Raw genomic sequence first — 19,963 nt, forward strand, 5'->3', positions numbered from 1 at the left:
AAACAAACAGATGGAGAACAACATTTAAATGGGGGATAATAACAAAAGCTCATACTCTTCCAGCTCTTACTGTGTGTCCGCCAACTCAGTCTCATCCTCTCAACAGTCTCATGAGAGTACCATTATCATCTTCATTTTCCAGATGAGGTAACTGACAGAGAGGTACAGTAACTTGTCTGAGGTCACACAGCTCAGAAGTGGTGTGGCTGGAATTTGAACCAAGGCAGTCTGGCTGAGGCTGCTCTCACTGCCTGCCTGGAGTGAGATACCTCTAAATGAGGAGCTGAGTTTAGACACACTGAACTCGGGAGATCTGTGGGGCAGCCCCGTGGACCTATCCAAGGCACAGGAAGATACAAGGGGCTGGGTGGGGACAGCCTGGACCTTATGTTCTGACTGTTGGATCCTGATGATGTATTACCTATGCAAAACAACGACTGAAAATGCGAAGAGCCCCTGCTCCAAGGCTGTTGAACTAAGCCTTTAGGTCCTCATACTTACTCTGTCTGCCAGTTCACAATGGCTGCTTTGAGTTTTTCAATTTGAATTAAGTCTTGATAAGTCTTCAACTTACTCTACATTTGAACTGTTATATTATGGTTTCCTGGCTCAGCCTAACTCCAAGAATTCTTTCCTTGCCCTTCATGGTCTCTTAACCAATCTTCCCTCTCAAGCGTTGACATTTAGCTATAGTTTGTCAAGGTATTTCTTCATTCTCTGCTTATACACTCATGAGTGTCTAATTCTGCCCAAGGGAAAAAGAAAAGATTTCACCAGAAAGGTGCACCTGTGTCCTGAGAAGCCGTTGGATATAAGGTCTTGTTCTGTGTCCTTTCCTCGTGGCCCGTCTCTATAGCCATTCCTTCCCCTTCTCTCTGAGATCAGTCCCTACTTTGACACCACTTTGGTTCCCATCTTGCCCCTGTTCTCAGGGGACTCACTCCATTTTTCCATACATGCAAACACATACGGTACCTTTTCTCATCCTTTAAAATACAAAAACAATGGGAGAAAACCTAAACCCACAAAGCCCCCTTCTACCCAGATCCCCCCTAAAGCTCCTGTCCTTTCCTCCCCCTTAAAACCATAGTATCTCTACTACTTCAATTCTCACTCTCCTCAGCCCACTGCCCACTGCAGCCTGACTTCTATCCCCACGGAAACATCTTGCTGCGGTCACAAGTAACTTCCTTGTTGCTGAATCTAGCGGGCTCTTCCTCAGTTCTTATGTTGCTTGAGTTCTGAGTACTGACACTGGACATGACCTCCTTAACTCCAGTCCCCTTCTGGCTTCTATGGCCCTGCTCTCAGCCACTCCTCCTCTACCCAGCTGCTGGTCCTCAGGGGCCTTGCCTCCCACTCCTGTCATCTCACGTGCTCTTCAGGATGACGCTGTGTCTGAGAGGAGAAAAATCTGTGGCTCTCTCGGAAAGGATATCAGAAAGGTCACTAAACCAACAGGAACGCTGAATGACCAGGCCTTCTCGGATTGGAGAACAGAGCCTCTGCCGGCTGCCAGGAATTCCCAGGCAGCTTCTCCGGGACATTGTCATCACAGTGATTTAGTCCCGTTTTTCATTCTTCTGTGCCCCTCTGTGCAATAGTCAAGTTCTTTGGCCCCTTAGCAGCGTCAGATTTTACCCGCTGCTACTCTGGTCCGAAACTGTACAACTTCCTGTGTTTCACTCCTCTCGCCTGGATCTCAGACTCCATTCTCCCAGTGCTGGGGGCTGTTTCCCTCTCTTCCAGTTCGTACTGTGCATAAATATTCAGTATTTCAGGGTTTTCTCCCCTCCCTCTTCTTCCGTCCTCCCCCCTCAAGTGGCATCTGGGCAGGAGGAAGGGGCAGCAAATGAGCTTTGTGGTTCAGGTATGTTCCCTCCCCGTTGCTGGTCTTCCCAGCCATGTGGCTGCTCTGGACTTGTCCCTCGGCATTATGGATTCTGGTGGGACCCACCAAGACAGGGCTGGTCTGGTTTCCTTCCTGAGCAGAATCATGAACATTGCCAGTGTTTCTAGTCATGAGGTCGTCATGTGCCACAGTCCTCTCGGCTTGTCTTCTGAGCTTTCCTTGCCTGCCCAACCCCTCACTGGGGCAGGCATACACTTCCAGATTACCGACATGGCACACAGTGGAAGGGGAAGGAGAGAACTGCCCTTGTGCACCGTCTCATCTCCTTGGGCTACTTTTACAGCCGAGGTGCCAACTTGGTGCTGCGGCCCAGCCGGTGTGGTCTCCTCTGAGAGGCCTTTCGAGGAGGGCAGACCAGAACACTTGTCCTGCTTTTTCTCCTGGGCAGGCCCAGAAGGCCTTTGTCCCTTCCCACTGTATGGGTACCTCTCTTTAATCTTACAGTGTGTCATCCTCCCACTGTGGCTTATAGAGAATCTGTATCCTCTCACCCCCAATTTGTGTTCTTGATCTATAGAGAGTTTGGAAATTAGGAAATCTTTTTTCCTCCCCAAAAAGCCAGATTTTAAGACTCTTATCTCACTATGGATTCAAGAAAAATTTCAGACTCAGAGCTGAGCAGTGGCTCCGGAGCCGCAAAGACCACTGACTAAATGGCTGGGGCACTGCTTGACAGAGTGCCCACCTCTTAGAGAGCAAGGCACTTTGGCCATCGCACTAAGACTACAGAGAACGGTTAGGGCATTTCACCAAAGGAAAAGATGGGTTGCTATTACCCAAAGAAAGGGATAGAGGGAACAGGCAGGCAGAAACAGTAAATGTCTTCCACAGCTTTGGTGGAAGCTTGCTGTTGACACCACATCTAGATCTTCGGCCCATATGTCCCCTGTCAGGGAGCCAGAATTCCTATCCCCTTCAAGGGTCCTTCTAGCTGGACTAAGAATCAGATTGACCTAGCTTGGATGGACTGACCCATTTTCTGAACTCTCTGTGGCCTTCTCAACGTATTGCAATATATTGTAAATCTTTGTACAATATTTCAGGTTCAGATTTCCATTCAGTGTCTTCTCCCTTGTAGTGACCCCAGCAATGCTACTCTAACCCCATAGGAAGAGAGCTAGAGTTTTATTTTGCCAAAATAAAATCAGCTAATATCTGTAAGTGCTTTCTGTTTTACAAAATGCATTTGCAAATGTCGTTCCTTTAAGCCTCAAAACAACTCGGGGTGTTAGGTACATTTATCTCCATTTTACAGATGAAGCCTAGAGAGGTGAAGTCACCAGTTGAGCTGGTGAGTGACAGGGGTTGGATCTCAAATCCCTCCTCTTCCTAAAGCATGATGCCTTCAGCAAAGGAGAGCCAGAAGGAGGAAAATGACCTTGGGAGAGGAATACCAGCTTTGCTTGAAGGAGTAAGAGCTGAAGAAGAGTTGTAGGCGTAGAGACCACAAGTAGGAGCATTTGAACAGGGCAGGCTTGTGAGGCCCGTGGTTGTGGGAGCCTGTGGCTGGACCTGCTCCCATGACTTTGGGGGAGTGGTCCCTGGGACTCCAGAGACGTGGGCCCTTGGGTGAATCATGGCACTCCCTGAGTCTCAGTCTCCCCATTTGCAGGATGGAGATAACCACCCCTGCCCCCCACCAACTAGAAGAACTGCTTTGAAGATCTGGTGCCGTGGTATCTCTCATGCTGCCTTGGAATCTTCGAAGTGCAGGGCAAGCCTCTGAGCCAGGTTCACTTACCCCAGGGGAGAGCAGGCAGGGCTCCAGCCACGGTCCCTTTCTGGTTCTCCTTCTTCTCTTTTCTACTTCTTTCTTTTATCTTTATTACTGCGCAACGCCCTTGTTGTAAAATGATACAAGTGATTCTGAAATATTTAAAGTAGAGATGGAAAAACCTAGATGTCCCCCCACCCCGTACCCCTCCACCCTACTCTGCAGAAAGATAGCCACAGTGTGTGGTTTAGTGCACTCTCTTCCAGCCTTTAAAAACATGGATCCAGGGGCGCCTGGGTAGCTCAGTCGTTCAGCGTCTGCCTTCGGCTCGGGTCATGATCCCGGGGTCCTGGGACCGGGCCCCGCATCGGGCTCCCTGCTCGGCCAGGGGCCTGCTTCTCCCTCTCCCACTCCCCCTGCTTGTGTTCCTTCTCTAGCTGTCTCTCTCTCTCTCTAATAAATAAAATAAAATCTTTAAAAAAAAAAAAAACATGGATCCATACATATTTTGATGTACATATTTTTCTATATACATATATACACACACACACATACACATATATACACACACATCCACTTATTCATACAATTTTGTTCTTTAAACTTTACAAAAACATTCTCGGGCGCCTGGGTGGCTCAGTTGGTTAAGCGACTGCCTTCAGCTCAGGTCATGATCCTGGAGTTCTGGGATCGAGCCCCGCTCGGCCGGAAGCCTGCTTCACCCCCTCCCACTCCCCCTGCTTGTGTTCCCTCTCTCGCTGTGTCTCTCTCTGTCAAATAAATAAAATCTTTAAAAAAAAAAAAAGTTCTCTACACTCTTCTGCACCTTGCTTTTTCCCCCATAACAATTTTTTTTTAAGATTATTTATTTATTTGAGAGAGAGCAGGAATGGGGGAGGATCAGAGGGAGAGGGACAAGCAACTCCTTGCTGGGCAGAGAGCCCGGTGTGGGGCTTGATTCCAGGACCCTGAAATCATGACCTGAGGCAGCCACTCAACTGACTGAGCCACCCAGGTGCCCCCTCCCCCCATAATAATTTTATCTTGAAGACCTCTGTATATCAGGCCTAATTCAGTTGTGTGTCTGGGCATTTTGCAGCCAGATAGATAGATAGATATTTAAGCAATTTCCTACCAATGTTATTTATATCATTACCAGTTTTTAAAATATTACCAATAGCGCTGCATTAACCACTAGTGCCATTATCCATTATTTTTTTTTTTAAGATTTTATTTATTTATTTGAGAGAGAATGAGAGACAGCAGGAGAGGGAGGAGGGTGAGAGGGAGAAGCAGACTCCCCGCCGAGCAGGGAGCCCGATGCAGGACTCGATCCTGGGACTCCAGGATCATGACCTGAGCCGAAGGCAGACGCTTAACCGACTGAGCCACCCAGGCGCCCCAACCCATTATCCATTATTATCATTAGTGCTCGTTGAACAAGTTTGTACTCCTGTAAATGTATTGTATTTATTTATTTTAAAGATTTTATTTATTTATCTGACAGAGACACAGCGGGAGAGGGAACACAAGCAGGGGGAGTGGAGAGGGAGAAGCAGGCTTCCCGCCGAGCAGGGAGCCCGATGTGGGACTCGATCCCAGGACCCTGGGATCATGACCTGAGCCGAAGGCAGACGCTTAACGACTGAGCCACCCAGGTGCCCCTCCTGTAAATGTATTTTAAAGTGAAGTTCCTTGTGACACAAAATTTTTTAAAAGATTGATTGATTGATTTGAGAGAATAAGCAGGAGGGGAGGGGCAGAGGGAGAGGGAGCGGCCAACTCCCTGCTGAGCAGGAAGTCCGATGTGGGGTTTGACCCCAGGACCCTGAGATCCTCATGACCTGAGCCGAAGGCAGACGCTTAACTGACTGAGCCACCTAGGCACTCTGTGACACAAATTTTAATATCTGATAAGTATGTTAAACTGCCAGATTCCACTCCCACCAGTGGTGTTTGGGGTGTCCATTTGCCTACAATGGCTCTTAGCCAGGGGCTCATTTTGTACCCTCCCCTCCCCCCCCCCGGGGGGACATTTGACAGTGCTTGGAGACATTCTTGGTTGTCACAGCCTGGGAGGTAGTGCTGGAGATGCTACTGGTGTCTAGGGGGTAGGGGCTAGGGACGCTGCTAAGCATCCCACAGTCAACAGGAGAGCCCCCACCACAAAGAAAGAATTACGTCACGAGTGCTGAGGTTAAAAAACCCTGGCCTACACCCTTGCCAGGGCTGGAGATGACCATTTTTTTAAGCTTGCCTATCTGATAGTTTGAAAATGATACCTTACCTTATTTTGTACCTCTTCAGGAGAGTGGAGTTGTATTTACTTCTTACATTATATATTATTTGAATTTGTTATGATTAATATAATTTTCTTGAAAAGCCCCTGAAGATTTTTTTTTTAAATCAACACCTCTTTGATTATTACTATGCAATCTGTTCTTAAGATTTAGTCATGTAAGTGCCTATTTGTCTTCCCCTGATAAGGATAAAGAATTTCTCAGGGTGGGCCTTAAGAACCTGTCAGTGCTTTAGGTTCAAGTCTCTCATTCTCTGGCTTTCAGGATTTCTCTACTGTGCTTCCAAAGCACCTTCTCCCAGTGGACCCCAAACCCAGGAACCACCTCCGAGAATCATCTTAGCCCAGAGATACTCTTTATCGCAGACCAGGGCCCCACAATGAAATATATTCTGCAGCTGACCTTAGGACACCCAGAACATCCACCGTGGACTCATCTGCCCAGATGCCAGGGAAAACAAAACAATAAAAAACCCTTATGCTCATTTCTCAGCTGTGAGACCTGCGATCCATTCACCCTATGAATTTTCCAGCCTGTCACAGCTGAGCCCAGCCCCTGGTGCTTCTGCAGAGCCCAGAGCTGCTCCCATAGGTTCTGGGGCAGCATGAATGCTTTTGAATTCTCTCTGCTGGGTCCTATCAAATGGAAAAGGAGTGGAGCCCAGTCCTAAGCCCTGCTCAGCATGGCGGGGACCCCTGGAGAAGTGCCCTACACCTTTCACTTGGCTCCGAGAAGCCAGAGCCAGCCAGACTGGAGGAAGTATCCATGGAGAACTTCTCAGCAATCCTGAATACTCCCAAGAAGATGTCCCACGTGGCAGAAATGGCACAGACTTGCCTGCAGCTTTTGCAGATCACCCAATAGCAGACTTTCAGAGTGGCCCTGGTGCCAGGGACAGGCTTCTGCCAGAAGTTCTGTGCATTCGATCTGCAGCCTGTTGTGGTTTTCCAGTAAGCAAAGGCATGTGTGGAGGCTGCCTGGTCTGATGGCTCTCTCCACTCTGGAATCTACACAGATCCTGTCCATGAAATGAAATATCCAACCTGTGAGGCCATGAATGCCTGAGACAGCCCTGCATTGCTGACTTAGTGAGAGAAAACAGTAAGAGGTTCACAGCGGGAAGGGCAGGGAGTTGTGTATAAGAAAGAACACCCAGGGGCGCCTGGGTGGCTCAGTGGGTTAAGCGTCTACCTTCGGCTGAGGTCATAATCCCAGGGTCCTGGGATCAAGCCCTGCATGGGGCTCCCTGCTCAGTGGGGAGCCTGCTTCTTCCTCTGCCCTTCCTACTGCTCGTGCTCTCTCTCTCTCTCTCCCTCTCTCACATGCTCTCTCTCTCTCAAGTAAATAAAATCTTTAAAAAGAAAAAAAAAAAGAACACCCACCTGCAAGTCAGGGCCTGAGTTCTGCTCTTGCCTCCTGTCCTGGGACAGATAAATCACCATATTTCTCTGGGTCTCAGCTTTCTTGTTAAGTGGTTATTGGAAGCATTCACTCTGTTTTTCCATGTGTAATTTTCTCAAACAGTAACATTGCCAACTAGATAAAACTGGCTAAAATAAATTAGAGATCTAAAATAGAGTTTAAAACCAGTCCAGTTCCTGCTGGTTAGTTTTTCTTATTCAAAAGTAATAGATGTTCAGAAGAGAAAAAAAAAAAACACATACAGCCAAACACAAAGTAGTTCAGAGAACACTCACCTGGAGGCCATGCTGTTGGCATCTTGTTGAGACACTTCCAGATAAGACGTTCTTAACTTGGATTGGTGGATGGGCTTTGCGGAGGAGAGCCCCTGAATGATTTAATACCCGCCCCCTTTATGGGCCATTTAGGATATATGAGTTGTTTTTTCATTACAAAGAATGCCATGCAGATACAAGCTGGATAAAAAATAATTAGCACTTAATGAGAAAGCAAGCAGAAGAATGGACAATTTGAACACCTGACAAAGATGCTTTAAAGGGCACAAAAGCGTGCCAAATTGTCCCACAGTGTACAAAAATTACCAATGAGAGACAAGTAGATTAATGCTCGTGTTCAGCCATTTGCATTTAAGTTAACAAATATTTACTGGACAGATGCTGTTGTATCTTTGCCAGGTGCAGAGGACTCCACTGGCAGCCCAGCTGCTGACCTCACAGCTTTCAAACTAGTGGAGACCGACACGGAAACTATTTCACGCACGGTCATTTGTGTTTAAGCAAACTGCCTTCACGCCTGTTGGCGCATTAGAACCCTGAACCATCTCCCTCCCTGAGCTCTTTTCCTCGACCCCGCCTCCCAGCCACTGAGGGGCCTGCGGGTCTCAGCCTTGAGGGAAGTTCTTCCAGCTCACATCCAATCCAGACGTTGCCTCCGAGTGTCCCTGCATGGAGGCCATTCAACTTTTGCTTGTCCTCTTTGGGGAACAGGAAGCTTACAACCCTCAATTTGGCCCGTGCTTGTTTGAAACTTTTCCCTATATTGAACTGCAGCCTCCCTCCCTGTAGCTTCCTCTGATTGGTCCCAGAACCTCACAAAACAAGTCTGCCTTCTTCTCCAACCTGGAGATCTAAAGAGCTTTAGATCTCCAGGTGAAGCACCCAATCCCATGGTCTGCCCCCAAGACAGCACCCAGCATCTGTGATGTCCTCCCCTGGCAGAAGGGACCTGCAAGTCCCCTGTTGATTCGTCAGACCATGCACATGCCCAGACCAAACAAAGTATCCATGAACAGATGGCCACGGCATGGGGGCAGCAAGGCCCAGATCTTTGAGGACAGATTATGCTGGTGACACTAGAAAACCTCCTTCAAGCTTCGGGAGGATGGATGGGGATGGAAAGAAGATGAGCCAGCCCTTATTGGAGGACCTAATCTGCTGTCCTCCCCCAAAAAAGAGCCTGTGTGCCTAGAGTGTGTGCTTATCTCCTGGGGATTTTATTTTATTTTTTAAAAGACTTTATTTATTTGACAGAGCACAGATAGGCAGTGGCAGGCAGAGGGAGAAGCATGCTCTCTGCTGAGCAGGGAGCCCGATGCGGGGCTCGATCCCAGGACCCTGGGATCATGACCTGAGCTGAAGGCCGAAGCTTAACCAACTGAGCCACTCAGGTGCCCCTCTCCTGGGGATTTTAATTCAGCTGGTCTAGGGTAGACCCGAGATTCTGCTTACACACTCCCAGAGATGTGCTGATAATTCAGAGGATACCTTTTGAGTAGCAGAGCCCTAGGGCAGTGGTGTCATAATACCCTGGAGGAGCTTTAAAAAATACCAAGAGTTTGGCTTACCCCAAACCTACTGGTTCAGTCTTCTTGTCCATTTATCGAGAAGGTCTCAACCTAGATTGAACATTAGAATCACTTGAGTTTTTAAAATGCTTCACTCATTGATCTCTCTCTCTTTCTCTTGCTGCTTTAATTTGAAAAATTTACCAGCCTAATTTGGTGTGGGAGCAGAGGTTCCCAGCCCTGGCTGCACATTAGAGTCACCCGGGAGTATTATAAAATGTCAGTGTCGGGCGCCTGGGTGGTTCAGTTGGTTAAGTGACTGCCTTCGGCTCAGGTCATGATCCTGGAGTCCCTGGATCGAGTCCCGCATCGGGCTCCCTGCTCGGCAGGGAGTCTGCTTCTCCCTCTGACCCTCCTCCGTCTCATGCTCTCTGTTTCTCATTCTCTCTGTCTCAAATAAATGAATAAAATCTTTAAAAAATAATAAATAAAATGTCAGTGTCAGGGCCCTTCTCTGCAGACCCACTGAATCAGAATTCTCGGGGTTAGGGCCAAGAGATCAGCATTTCATAAAGCTCCCCAGATGATTCTGAGGTGCAGCCCCTGGTGCAGAGTCTGAGAGAAGAATCATCTGGGGTTCTTGATGAAAATACAGGTTACCACACTCTCCGCCGAACATTCCGGGACTGTATGTTTAGCATGTGCCATGGGTGATTCTTAGGAAATGGCAAGGTTGGGAAACACTGAGGTAGAGGAAAGGTCCCTGGATTGGGGTCGGAAAGACAGTGCTCCTAGCTGCAAGACTTCCCACAGGTCACTTAGCCTCTCTGAGATTCATCTCTTCATCTGTAAAATTGAGAGGATGGTAATTGTGCGGGGCAGAGATGGATATAACTAGCCCAGAGGTCTGCATAGCCAGTCTATGGGACAGTTCTTGTTGGAAACTGTCACAGGCCAGAGATTACATTTCCCAGCTCTCCTTTGCACTTTGGTGACGTGGCCACAGGACTGAGTTCTGGCCAGTGGAACAAGGGCATAAGTAAGGAGGACTGCCACCCACTGAAACCTCCCACAAGGTCCTCTGCTCTCTCTCTTCACTGTGTGCCCACTGGGTAGCAGTGCCTGCTGGATCGCAATGCCTGGGTGATCTTGGAAGCCACATGGGAAGGTTGGCAGAGAACTCCCTGACCTTCCCCCCACCTACTGCTAATTGGACTTTGCATGAGTGAAAAATAACTTCTGTGTAAAGCCACTGTGGTTTCGCTCTTTCAGTAGCTAGTGCCATGTTAACTGACATACTGCCCCTAGGATTGTGGCAAAAATTATCTCATGCAGAGGCTGCAAACTGATGATGTGAGGGCTTAGATCCAACCCACGAATATGTTTTGTTATTTCTGTGCCAGCCAGTTTTTTTTTTTTTTTCGTAACACATTTTAAGATGAGAAATTTCACGTGAACCTCTGGATCTCCAGGTTCTTGAAAACCTGGAATAGCTGGCAGCCAAGCTTGCAATCCACTCCGGGAGGGATTGGCTGGAACAAGGAGCGGCCAGCTGTATATCAGGTGGAACACGTGCTCTCCCAATCCACCGTGCTCCCCACCACACCCTTACGGCATTTCTGGGGTCCCTGTGGCTTCCTGAGCCAGCAGGCCCTCAGGTAATCGATGTAGACAGTAGATGCATTCACTGTTAGGATTTTTCACAGCGTATTTCTTCAGGCGACTTCTAACTCCCAGGAGAACCATTCATCCTGCCCCAAACTTGGAAGCAAAATCTCCTGAGTGAACCTTTCAGGCTGAAGGATGTCCTCCACCCCCACCCCAGCCCACCCATGGCCGTGGCCCGTTCAGCGTCTGCTATCTGTGGAGGCAGTGGTGTGTGGAGGAAAGGGCTCAGGTGTATCTGGGGATCAGGTAGACCTGGACCCCAACCCCAGCTCTGCTGCTTCCTAGCTGATGATTGGGGGGTCAGACAGTTCGTGTTATTTATTTTAGAGAGAGCGTGAGTGGGGCCGGGGGTGGGGGACAAAGGGAGAGGGAGAGAGAGAATCTCAAGCAGACTCCATGCGGGGCCCAATCTCACGACCCTGAGATCGTGACCTTTGCTGAAATTAAGAGTCGGACACAACCGACTGAGCCACCCAAGTGCCCCGCCATGTAACCACTTTTGCTGACTATCCTTCTATAACTTATTTTAAAAATTGAATCGTATATACTTTTTTGGTAACCTGCTTTTTTTCTTTTTATATTTTAAGTATTCTAGTAACCCTTGCTAAATAGAATTTTTAGAGTAGCTCATATAATTCCAACCTGTTTTTAACCGTAACCTCTACATTGTACCCTTACTCATTTAGTGGATATAAATTGTTCCATGGTACAGACGTACTCTATTTATCTAATCCCCTATTGTGTGGACACTTAGAACTCCCATTCTCTGTGGACTTGGGTGTTAGCGCTTTGCTTTGGGCTAATAACTTCATTCACCTGAGCATCAATTTCCCCATGCCTGTGATCAGGATAGTAACAATCTCACTTCACTTGAGATAATGACTAAAAAGTGCTTAGCACAGTGTCTGGCACATGGGAAACCCTCATAGCTGTTACTGTCATAACATATTGTAATCTACCAGTAGTAGACCCAAGTGAGCAGTTCCCTGAGGCTCTCCACCTCACTGTGCACTGAGTTCACATTCAAGGCATCTTGGTGGCTGAGTCCGTCCCTGGTTCTCAGGGAGAGAAGGGCAGGAGTGATCCCATCACTGGCAAGGAACAGCTCGTCTCCAGTGTGAATTGATACATTGGAATGTCAGTATATGTATCTCAGGCATTTTCAGATTTCTGGCACCCAAACTGGATGTTACTTTTCCCTGATTAAAACTCTCCAGTGACTCCCCAGTGCCCTCAGCATGATGTGATAACCCCTAAAGGTGGCTTAGCAGGCCTGGCATGACCACCGAGCCTCATCTCTCACCTCTGTCTCCAGCCAGATGAACAGCCGTGGGTCCCTGAAACACCGCACCCTCTCTCTCACCTCTGGGCTTTGCACCTGCTCCTCCCTCTGCCTGGAGCATGCATCCCTTTCCCTATCTTCTCTCCATCTGGCTAATTCCTCCTCATTCTTAAAGTCCTCTGCTTAGAGGTCCCTGAGCAGATGCTGGCAATGCCCTACCCGTCCCTACTTTTACCATTTCTGTGCACACCGGCTGACCCCCAGCAGGCAGCACCCACATGGGTTGCCTGAGGGCTTTCTGTAGTCGCTGGAAGCTTCTCTGCCAACCTCAGGGCAGGCCTGAAATGCTGGGAAATTAGCACTCCCTGCAAGAAGCAGCCTTCCAACAATGACAGGACTTCGTGTGCAAATGCCCTGGCTTTCTTCCTCCTCAGGGAAGTGCTTTACACCAGCCTCAGGATTTCCCTGTGGGATTAAGCTCCAGGCACCCAGGGTGCTAACTTGCTTGACAATACACCTTCCCAGGCTGCCTTTCTTGCCTATGTCATTCCCCCACTTGCCTCCCAGAGTTTCCTTCTCCCAAGTTAACTGCTTGTCCTTGAATTCTTTTTTTTTTTTTTAAGATTTTATTTATTTATTTGACAGAGAGAGATCACAAATAGGCAGACAGGCAGGCAGAGGGAGAGGGAGAAGCAGGCTCCCTGCTGGGATCATGACCTGAGCCTAAGGTGGATGCTTAACCGACTGAGCTACCTGGGTGCCCTGTTGTCCTTGAATTCTCGTCTTGGGATCTGCTTCAGAGGAACCCATACTGAGAGCCCCCAGCTCCTGAGAGCCTTCGCTGGCATGTCCAGCACCCAGGTGGGACAGGCAGGTGCCCCTTCCCGGCTCTGCCACACCCCCCATCCTTACCCCAGCACAGCACTCATCACGTTGGGGTATAATTGCCCAGGTCTGCACGGAAACACAGACCATTCGCTGTGGAAGAAATTAAAATGGATTTGAAACAGTTGAAAAGATGAAACTCAAAGAATGCCAGTTGATAAGGCACCTGAAAGGGCAAAATTAGAAAATCATTTTACAGCCCCTGATAATTGGTCTAGCCAAGGACCATCAGTGGATGAAAAACCAGATACCCATAAGGTCCTGGTGGGAAGAGGAAAAATGGACATTTAACATGGAAAGTGGTGGTCACCACCTCAATGAAACATGGTATCACTAATAGTGGGACACCAAGATATTGTGGATGTCCGGACTCGAGGCAAAATGAAGCACACGGCTCCACCCACGAAGGATTAGTTAAATTCCTGCCCCCAAATGCTTCACCTGAATCTAGTCTATCCTTTAGACCTAAGTGCTAGTTTATAGGAAACACAGAGGGGAGTACAAGTTAAAAGGCGCAACAATGACCAATCAGGATCCCAAGCAGAACATTGTACAGGAGAGCTCTGTGAGTGAACATCGTGGGGAAAAATATAAAGGAATGAGGACCATTCTCCATAAAAGAGACTTGAGAGGTAACAACAGAATTCATGGCATGGTCCTCATGTGGATCCTAGTTCAAACTCGCTATGCAGACATTTCTGGTACGACAGGAGAAATGGGAATGTGAACTAGATATCAGGGCCTTATTGTTAATTTTTTAAATGTGAAAAGTGTGTTGTTTATGTGAGAAAATGACTTACATTAGATGTAAAGTATCTAATACTGAAGTATTTCATGGATGAAATATCATGATGCCTATAATTCATTTCAAAATACTTCAAACTCTCCTTCCCAAATTAAACAAACGTGGCAAGTTTTAACCAATGATTGTACTTAGGTGATGGATATATGGGTGTTCACTGAGCTATTTTGTTTGCTATGTCATGTGTCTGAAAATTTCTTTATCATAAAAACTCAAAAGAGAGAAGCAAATAAAAGCCACAATATACCATTTTTCACCCAGAGATTCAAAAAGAAAAAAAATATGCTGAGTTGGCAAGGGTGCAGGGAAATGGGCCCTTTTGTCGATTGTTAGTGGGGAGTATAAATTGGAACAGCCTCTTTGGAGGGAACTTGGGCAGAGGCATATTCTTCGATCTAGCAACTCCACTGCTAAGAATTTATCATACAAATTATACTCAAACGTGGGCACAGATCTGTATGAATAAGGATTTTTGCTGCAGCATTTGTTTTTATTAAACTGATAAGAACAGATACTACACTTGATCTTAGCCAAAAGGCCGAGAAGCGATAGCATTTGTTTTTATAACAAAAAATTAGAAACAGCGTATATGTCTGTTAATAGGAGTTGTTAAATTTGTTACAGTGCATCCATACCATGTAGACTGTTCTAAAGTATGGGTTAGACCTGCGTCGATAGGAAACTCTTTCCCAGATGTATCGATAAGAAAAATGCAAAGAGCAGGCCAATGTCTGTCCTACTTGTCACCGTATTTCTGATGCCATCAAAGTGCCTAGCACGCAGTGGGGGCACAGTTAATATTTGTTGAGGGGATGACTACACATCTGAGTGCAACTGCTGTAACATGGGCTCCTTGGATGCAGTTAGGTGGAAGACACAGGGACTGTGGGGCATCCCAGTTGGGTGGCAGCTGGCGGTGCCAGGGGTGAAAGATTCACTCAAGGCAGAACAAAAGTGATAGAAGTTTATCGGATACACTGCAAGGGAGCATTGGCAGGACAGTAAAGGAGAGATTGTCTGCCATGAGCTATAGTTATAAGGTGGAGTAAGGGAGTATGGGGACATATGGAATTGTACTTTTTTTTTTTTTTTTGGTAATCTTAGGAACTGTGCTTGGTTGTAACTGGTCAGTTAGGGCTGATGGCTCTTTTGAGTTGGGTCTCTTAATGAGCCTGTTTGGGTCAGCTAGGTGGTCGCTGTGGGCCCTTTTGCCTTGCTCAAGTTTCCACTGCTCAAGCCTTTTGCCCAAAATTGGCCTCTACAGGGACCAGATTTTCTAAGGTCTTACTTCTCTGAATTCAGACATTTGAATTTTCCCTCAAGATACATCATATCCTGCTTTGTAAAATCACATCATGAATAGCAAGACACTTTGAGGAAAAAGGAATAAAAATTTCATGGAGGGGCACCTGGGTAGCTCAGTTGGTTAAGCATCTGCCTTAAGCTCAGGTTGTGATCTCAGGGTCCTGGGATCCAGCACACACCGCCCCCCCACTCGGGCTCCCTACTCAGGGGGAGTCTGCTTCTCCCTCTCCCTTTGGCCCTCCCCCCACTCGTGCGCGCTCTCTCGCTCTCTCACTCAAATGAATAAAATCTTAAAAAAAAAAATTCATGGAAGGGCAACAAAGAATTTGCTGAACCAGGAAGGCTAATGTGGCAACTGGGACTTAGTAGAAAATGTAGCTCCAAGCTTCCTGGCAGCCAAAGCAAAAAGGGAAGCCCGTGGACCACAGAACTTTTGCTATCTGGTAGAAGGAAGGACACTGATTCCTCAAGAGCCATGCTTATCAGTCTGAAAGGGTGATGTGCTCAGGAGTTTTTGAGAGCATCACATGGAGGGAGGGCAAATTCAGAAGCTTATCTTCCTGGTGCATCTATTTGCTCAATGGTAAATAAATTACAACAATATTTATAGCAAGGGAAGCAAGGGTATATTAAGGAACTTTATGTAAAGCTCCCACGAATATTTAGGATAAACTAAGTGATAGCGGGACATTACGGGCTCTGCTAGTTATGCCTCAGTCTCCTGGGTGAAGTGACCTTGGACCAATGACTTGACATCTCTGAGCCTCACCTTCCTCCTCTAGTAAAAATGATTATTGTGGAGATGAATGAGATGATGCGTGTAAAGTGCTTGGGTTGATAAATGCTTGCTGTGCTTTTGTCTGTATCATTATCCTGGTATCATGACCTTATCACTACCAGCATAGACTCTGGAGCCAGACAGGCTGGGTTCGAATCTTGACTCCACCACTTACTAGCTAGGGGACCTTGGCCAAGGTCACTTAACTCTCTGTGCTCAGTTTTGTCCTCTGTAAAACGAGGCTCATAGGGTTATTGTGAGGGCTCAATTGACTTGATGGTTGTAAAGCTGGGGCACACGGCAAGTGCTGTGTAAGCATTTGCTCCAGACTTCATAGTTTGCTCCCTTCTGTCCCTAGATCTGGTCCTCCAGGAGAAATGCTAGAAAATGACAGCCCCTAAGAGAAACAAGCTATTTCCAGACACTGATTTATGAAAGGAATGGGTCTCTATAACACCAGTTGTCCTAAGAGGTATTTGCTTCCTGGAAGATAGTCAGAATGCGTTAACAATGGTGGAGTCTTGGCAGATGACCAGCCAGATATTAGCTATATGGGGGGCATGGCCCACTCCCCTGTGGCTCCTCGAACCCTTCCAGGGAGCCGGACCCGAGAGGACTGGTAGTTTCTCTGGCAGGGGCCAGGGGCGTGCCAAGGGGAGGAGGAGGGAAGGAGCTCCCGGGATCCCCCACACCCCTCCCCCACTCGCCCAGCGAGTAATGACATTCACGGAGAGGGGAGGGAGGGAGCGAAGCAGAGGGGCAGGCTCCGCGAGGCCATGTGATGCAGGGCGAGAGAGAGCTGCCGCCGCGGAGCCTCCTTCTTTCCTCCCTCTGATTCCGGGCTGTCATGGCGACCCCCAACAACCTGACCCCCACCAACTGCAGCTGGTGGCCCATCTCGGCGCTGGAGAGCGATGCGGCTAAGCCGGTGGAGGCCCCTGATGCGCTCGAGGCGGCCAGCCCCGCCCATTGGCCCAAGGAGAGCCTTGTTCTGTACCACTGGACCCAGTCCTTCAGCTCGCAGAAGGTAGAGTCCAAAGGAGCAGGGGAGCAGAATGCACCCGGTGGCCAGGAGGCGTGGGGGAGGGGATCCAGGAGGGTGGAAGGGGTCTGAGGACCCCCGTGAGAGGCTGGAGGGTGAAATGTGGGGTTGCAGGGGCCGGAGGGTGGAGATTGCCGGGCTGCTCTCCCGGGAGGTGACTGGCCCTGTCTTGGGCCCCAGGAGCACCATCCCCAATTCTGGGAACATCCATTATGCCTCTTTCCCTCCCAGAAAGACCCAGTCTGTTGGAGGGCTGAGAAGAGAGACAAAGGCAAGGGGAAGGGAATGGGCACTGCTGGGAAGGCGGCCTGTTGGAGGGGGCGGCTGCTGCCGGGAGGGAGGAGGAGCGCTTCCTGGGATCTAGCCTCCAGCCCCAGTAGTCGGTGGTGGGCCTCCCTCCGAGCTGCTGTCCTGGATACTACAGGCCCTCCAGGTCACAGCTCCTGCCTGGCTGGGAGCCTTCCTCTGGCTGGGGCTTGGAGGGTCTGTCCCTAGTCCTCTCCCACATCCACACTTATCTTGAGCTGAGAAGGAAGGAGTTAACCCTTCTCCTTAGACCGGCTCGGTTCGGCCCCTAAAATCTATGTTTTGCTCTTAAAGACACAGACGGCCCCTCCGTCCCTTCTCAGACTCAGACGAGCTGGGGGGGCGGGGAGCAGTTAGGAATCCAGCCTGGTGCTGAGTTTTCGGGGTTCCCGCTTCCTGGGGGAGAGGGCCAGACACTGCGCCTGTAAGACAAGGGAGCCTCTAGGGGCGCAATATCCCACCCTGGGCGGCTGTCCGTCAGTGGGGCACGAATTCAGCACCATGGCCAGGGCCCAACAGCGAGTGCTGCTGATCTCTTAAGTGGCGCTCATTGTCAGACCTGGGATTCCTCTTCTTCCTGGAAGATCCTTTTGTTCCATTCACTCATTTTTCAGGTGGAGAAACAGATTCTGTAAAGAGAAAGGAACCAAAAGACTTGGGTTTGAGTCTTGGTCCAGGCTCAGTTCATCATCTGGAAAATGAGAGGATGATGATGATGATGATGATGATAACAACAACAACAACAACAATAATAATAGTAATAGTTACTTCTTCTAATTCCCACCCCTTCTCAGGGCTGCTGAGAGGGTTGTTGAAGAGGCGGTATAACTTAGTGTTCTAGACGGCACTACCCAAACTTGAGCATACATTAGAATCACTGCATGATCCTGGTTAAAACACAGACTGCTGGGTCCCACCCCAGATCTTCTGATTCAGCAGGTCTGGAGTAGGGCTCAAGAGGCTGCATTTCCAACTAGCTGCCAGTGATGCTGATAAAGCTAGCCCACTGATCGTCCTTTGAGTAGCTCCAGTTTAGAATATAGACTCTGAGGCCAGGCAGTCCCCAGTGGAAGAGCCATCTTCCCCAGTAATTCACTGTAAAGCTTTGGACAGGTTACCTTGCCTCTCCAAAGCCTCGGTTTTATAATCTGTAAAATGGAGCTAATGGCAGTACCTTTCTCAGAGGGTTATTTTGAGGGTGAAATGAGGTGACACACAAAACGTGCTGATAGCAGTGCCTGGCACAGGGTCAAGGCTCTGATAATTATAGGTGTTACAATATCAATAAAGTGCTAGGGGAAGGAAGGGTTGGGTTAGCCAGAGCCATTCTGGGACTCATCCATAAATTCTACACGTGCATGCTGAGCACCTACTATACTACATGCCAGGCTCTCTGTAAGTTGCTGGCAGTTTGGAGATGAATCAGACTGACCTCCAGATTTCAGAATACCTTCCCACCCAGAACCTTAGGAGCCAGGCCTCAGTGGCTGGCACTGGACAGGGGGCAGAGGGATGGTACCTCCCATCACCATTCCCCAAGGGAGCTTCTTGCTCTTCCCTTTGCCACCATGGAATATATCCTATTCAGTCTGCACTCAGGGCTGAGATGGCCCCTTATTCAGGGATGGGACTACCCACTGCAACCCCATATGTGACCAGGCCAGCCTGGGTATCTTCCTGCCTCCCCTTCCAGGACATTCCCCTTGCCTGGGGGCCATGGTGGGTTCTAGAGGCAGTGTAGCCTGGTGGGAAGGGCATGGGCTCTACAGTCAGATGGTCTTGGGTTCCATTTTCATCTTAAGTGCTTACTGGCAGTGTGACCTTGGACAAGTCACTTCTCTGTGCCTCAATATCCTCATCTGGCAAAAGGGACTTTTGCATCCAACCCTGCAGAATTCCTGGGAGATTAAGAGGACATGGACATATGTTAAGTGTCTGGCACATAATAGGAATTTAGCAGGTAAGCTTCCTTCTTTTCAGTCCTGAAGAGCCCTGCCTGCATTCAGGGAGCAGTTCCCCTTGGTAGAGCATCTGAGAAGCCTATCTTTAATGGTACATGAATAGCAGAAAATAGCCTACCCCCAAGAGTAGTGGTGGTGGCTTCATGGGACATCTGGGGACTGTCCCAGAGCCAGAGGGCAGCAGGACAGTGAGGGGGTCCAGAACCCAGACTCTGGGGCCAGACTGCCCAGGGTTCAATTTTAACTCTGCCACTGACCAGCTGGGTAATTCTGGGCAGGTTGCTTAGCCTCTCATGCCTCAGGCATCACATCTGTAAATTGAGAATAATAACAGCACATCCAGGATAGGGCCATTGTGAGGATTCAGCAAATGTATCCATTAAATCACCTAGAGCAGCACCTGGCTCATAGAAAGTGCCCAGTAAGCAAACTTATATTTGCCAGACAGGAGATCAAAGCCTGATTGGGCCACCTCCCACTGTGTCACTTCTGCACGTGTCTTCACTTCTGCAAGTCTCCGCTTCCTCCTCTGTGCTGAAGGAATGGTACCTACTTCAGAGGGTTGTGAGGATTGGATGATATCATGCATGGCCACAAATTTAGCACAATGCCTTAAAGATTGCACACTAACAGTGAACTTTCGGGCACCATCATAAGTGATCATCTGGGGCCACAGGTTTCAGAGAAGGTTCTGAATGCAAAGTGTAGATGTTAGCTTGTTTCTGAGGCTGTTCCTGCCCTCCAGCCTCGTTCTCCTTGGCTGGGGGGTGGGGGTGAGCAAAGGGGTGAGACTGGGAGGGGCA

The 19,963-nt window shown here is 48.6% G+C and overlaps 1 protein-coding gene and 1 pseudogene across 6 annotated transcripts in view; one reads left to right on the forward strand and one right to left on the reverse strand.

Annotated features, from left to right (window-relative positions):
• GDAP1L1 (ganglioside induced differentiation associated protein 1 like 1) overlaps window positions 1–19,963 on the forward strand; it is a 47,997-nt gene that overhangs the window by 4,513 nt on the left and 23,521 nt on the right. For 2 of the 6 annotated variants that reach the window (XR_006792713.3, XM_045885795.3), the window contains exon 1: window positions 16,566–16,878. The exons of 1 other annotated variant lie outside the window; for it this stretch is intronic. Coding sequence is in view for 1 of the 5 variants with exons in the window: in XM_045885795.3 (XP_045741751.1) it covers window positions 16,699–16,878 (180 nt within the window). In the remaining 4 variants the exon portion in view is untranslated. Of the gene's footprint in view, window positions 1–3,524; window positions 3,644–5,133; window positions 5,285–6,190; window positions 7,617–16,565; window positions 16,879–19,963 lie in introns of those variants that run through there. 3 more of the 6 variants (XR_010405857.1, XR_006792714.3, XM_054510107.2) reach the window with 3 other exon arrangements.
• LOC123852242 (U2 spliceosomal RNA) lies at window positions 14,116–14,318 on the reverse strand (annotated as a pseudogene).

This window comes from Mirounga angustirostris, unplaced genomic scaffold (assembly GCF_029215605.1).
Source record: "Mirounga angustirostris isolate CCGP_5_RB_7025 unplaced genomic scaffold, mMirAng1.0.hap1 SCAF_10, whole genome shotgun sequence".
NCBI lineage: Eukaryota > Metazoa > Chordata > Mammalia > Carnivora > Phocidae > Mirounga > Mirounga angustirostris.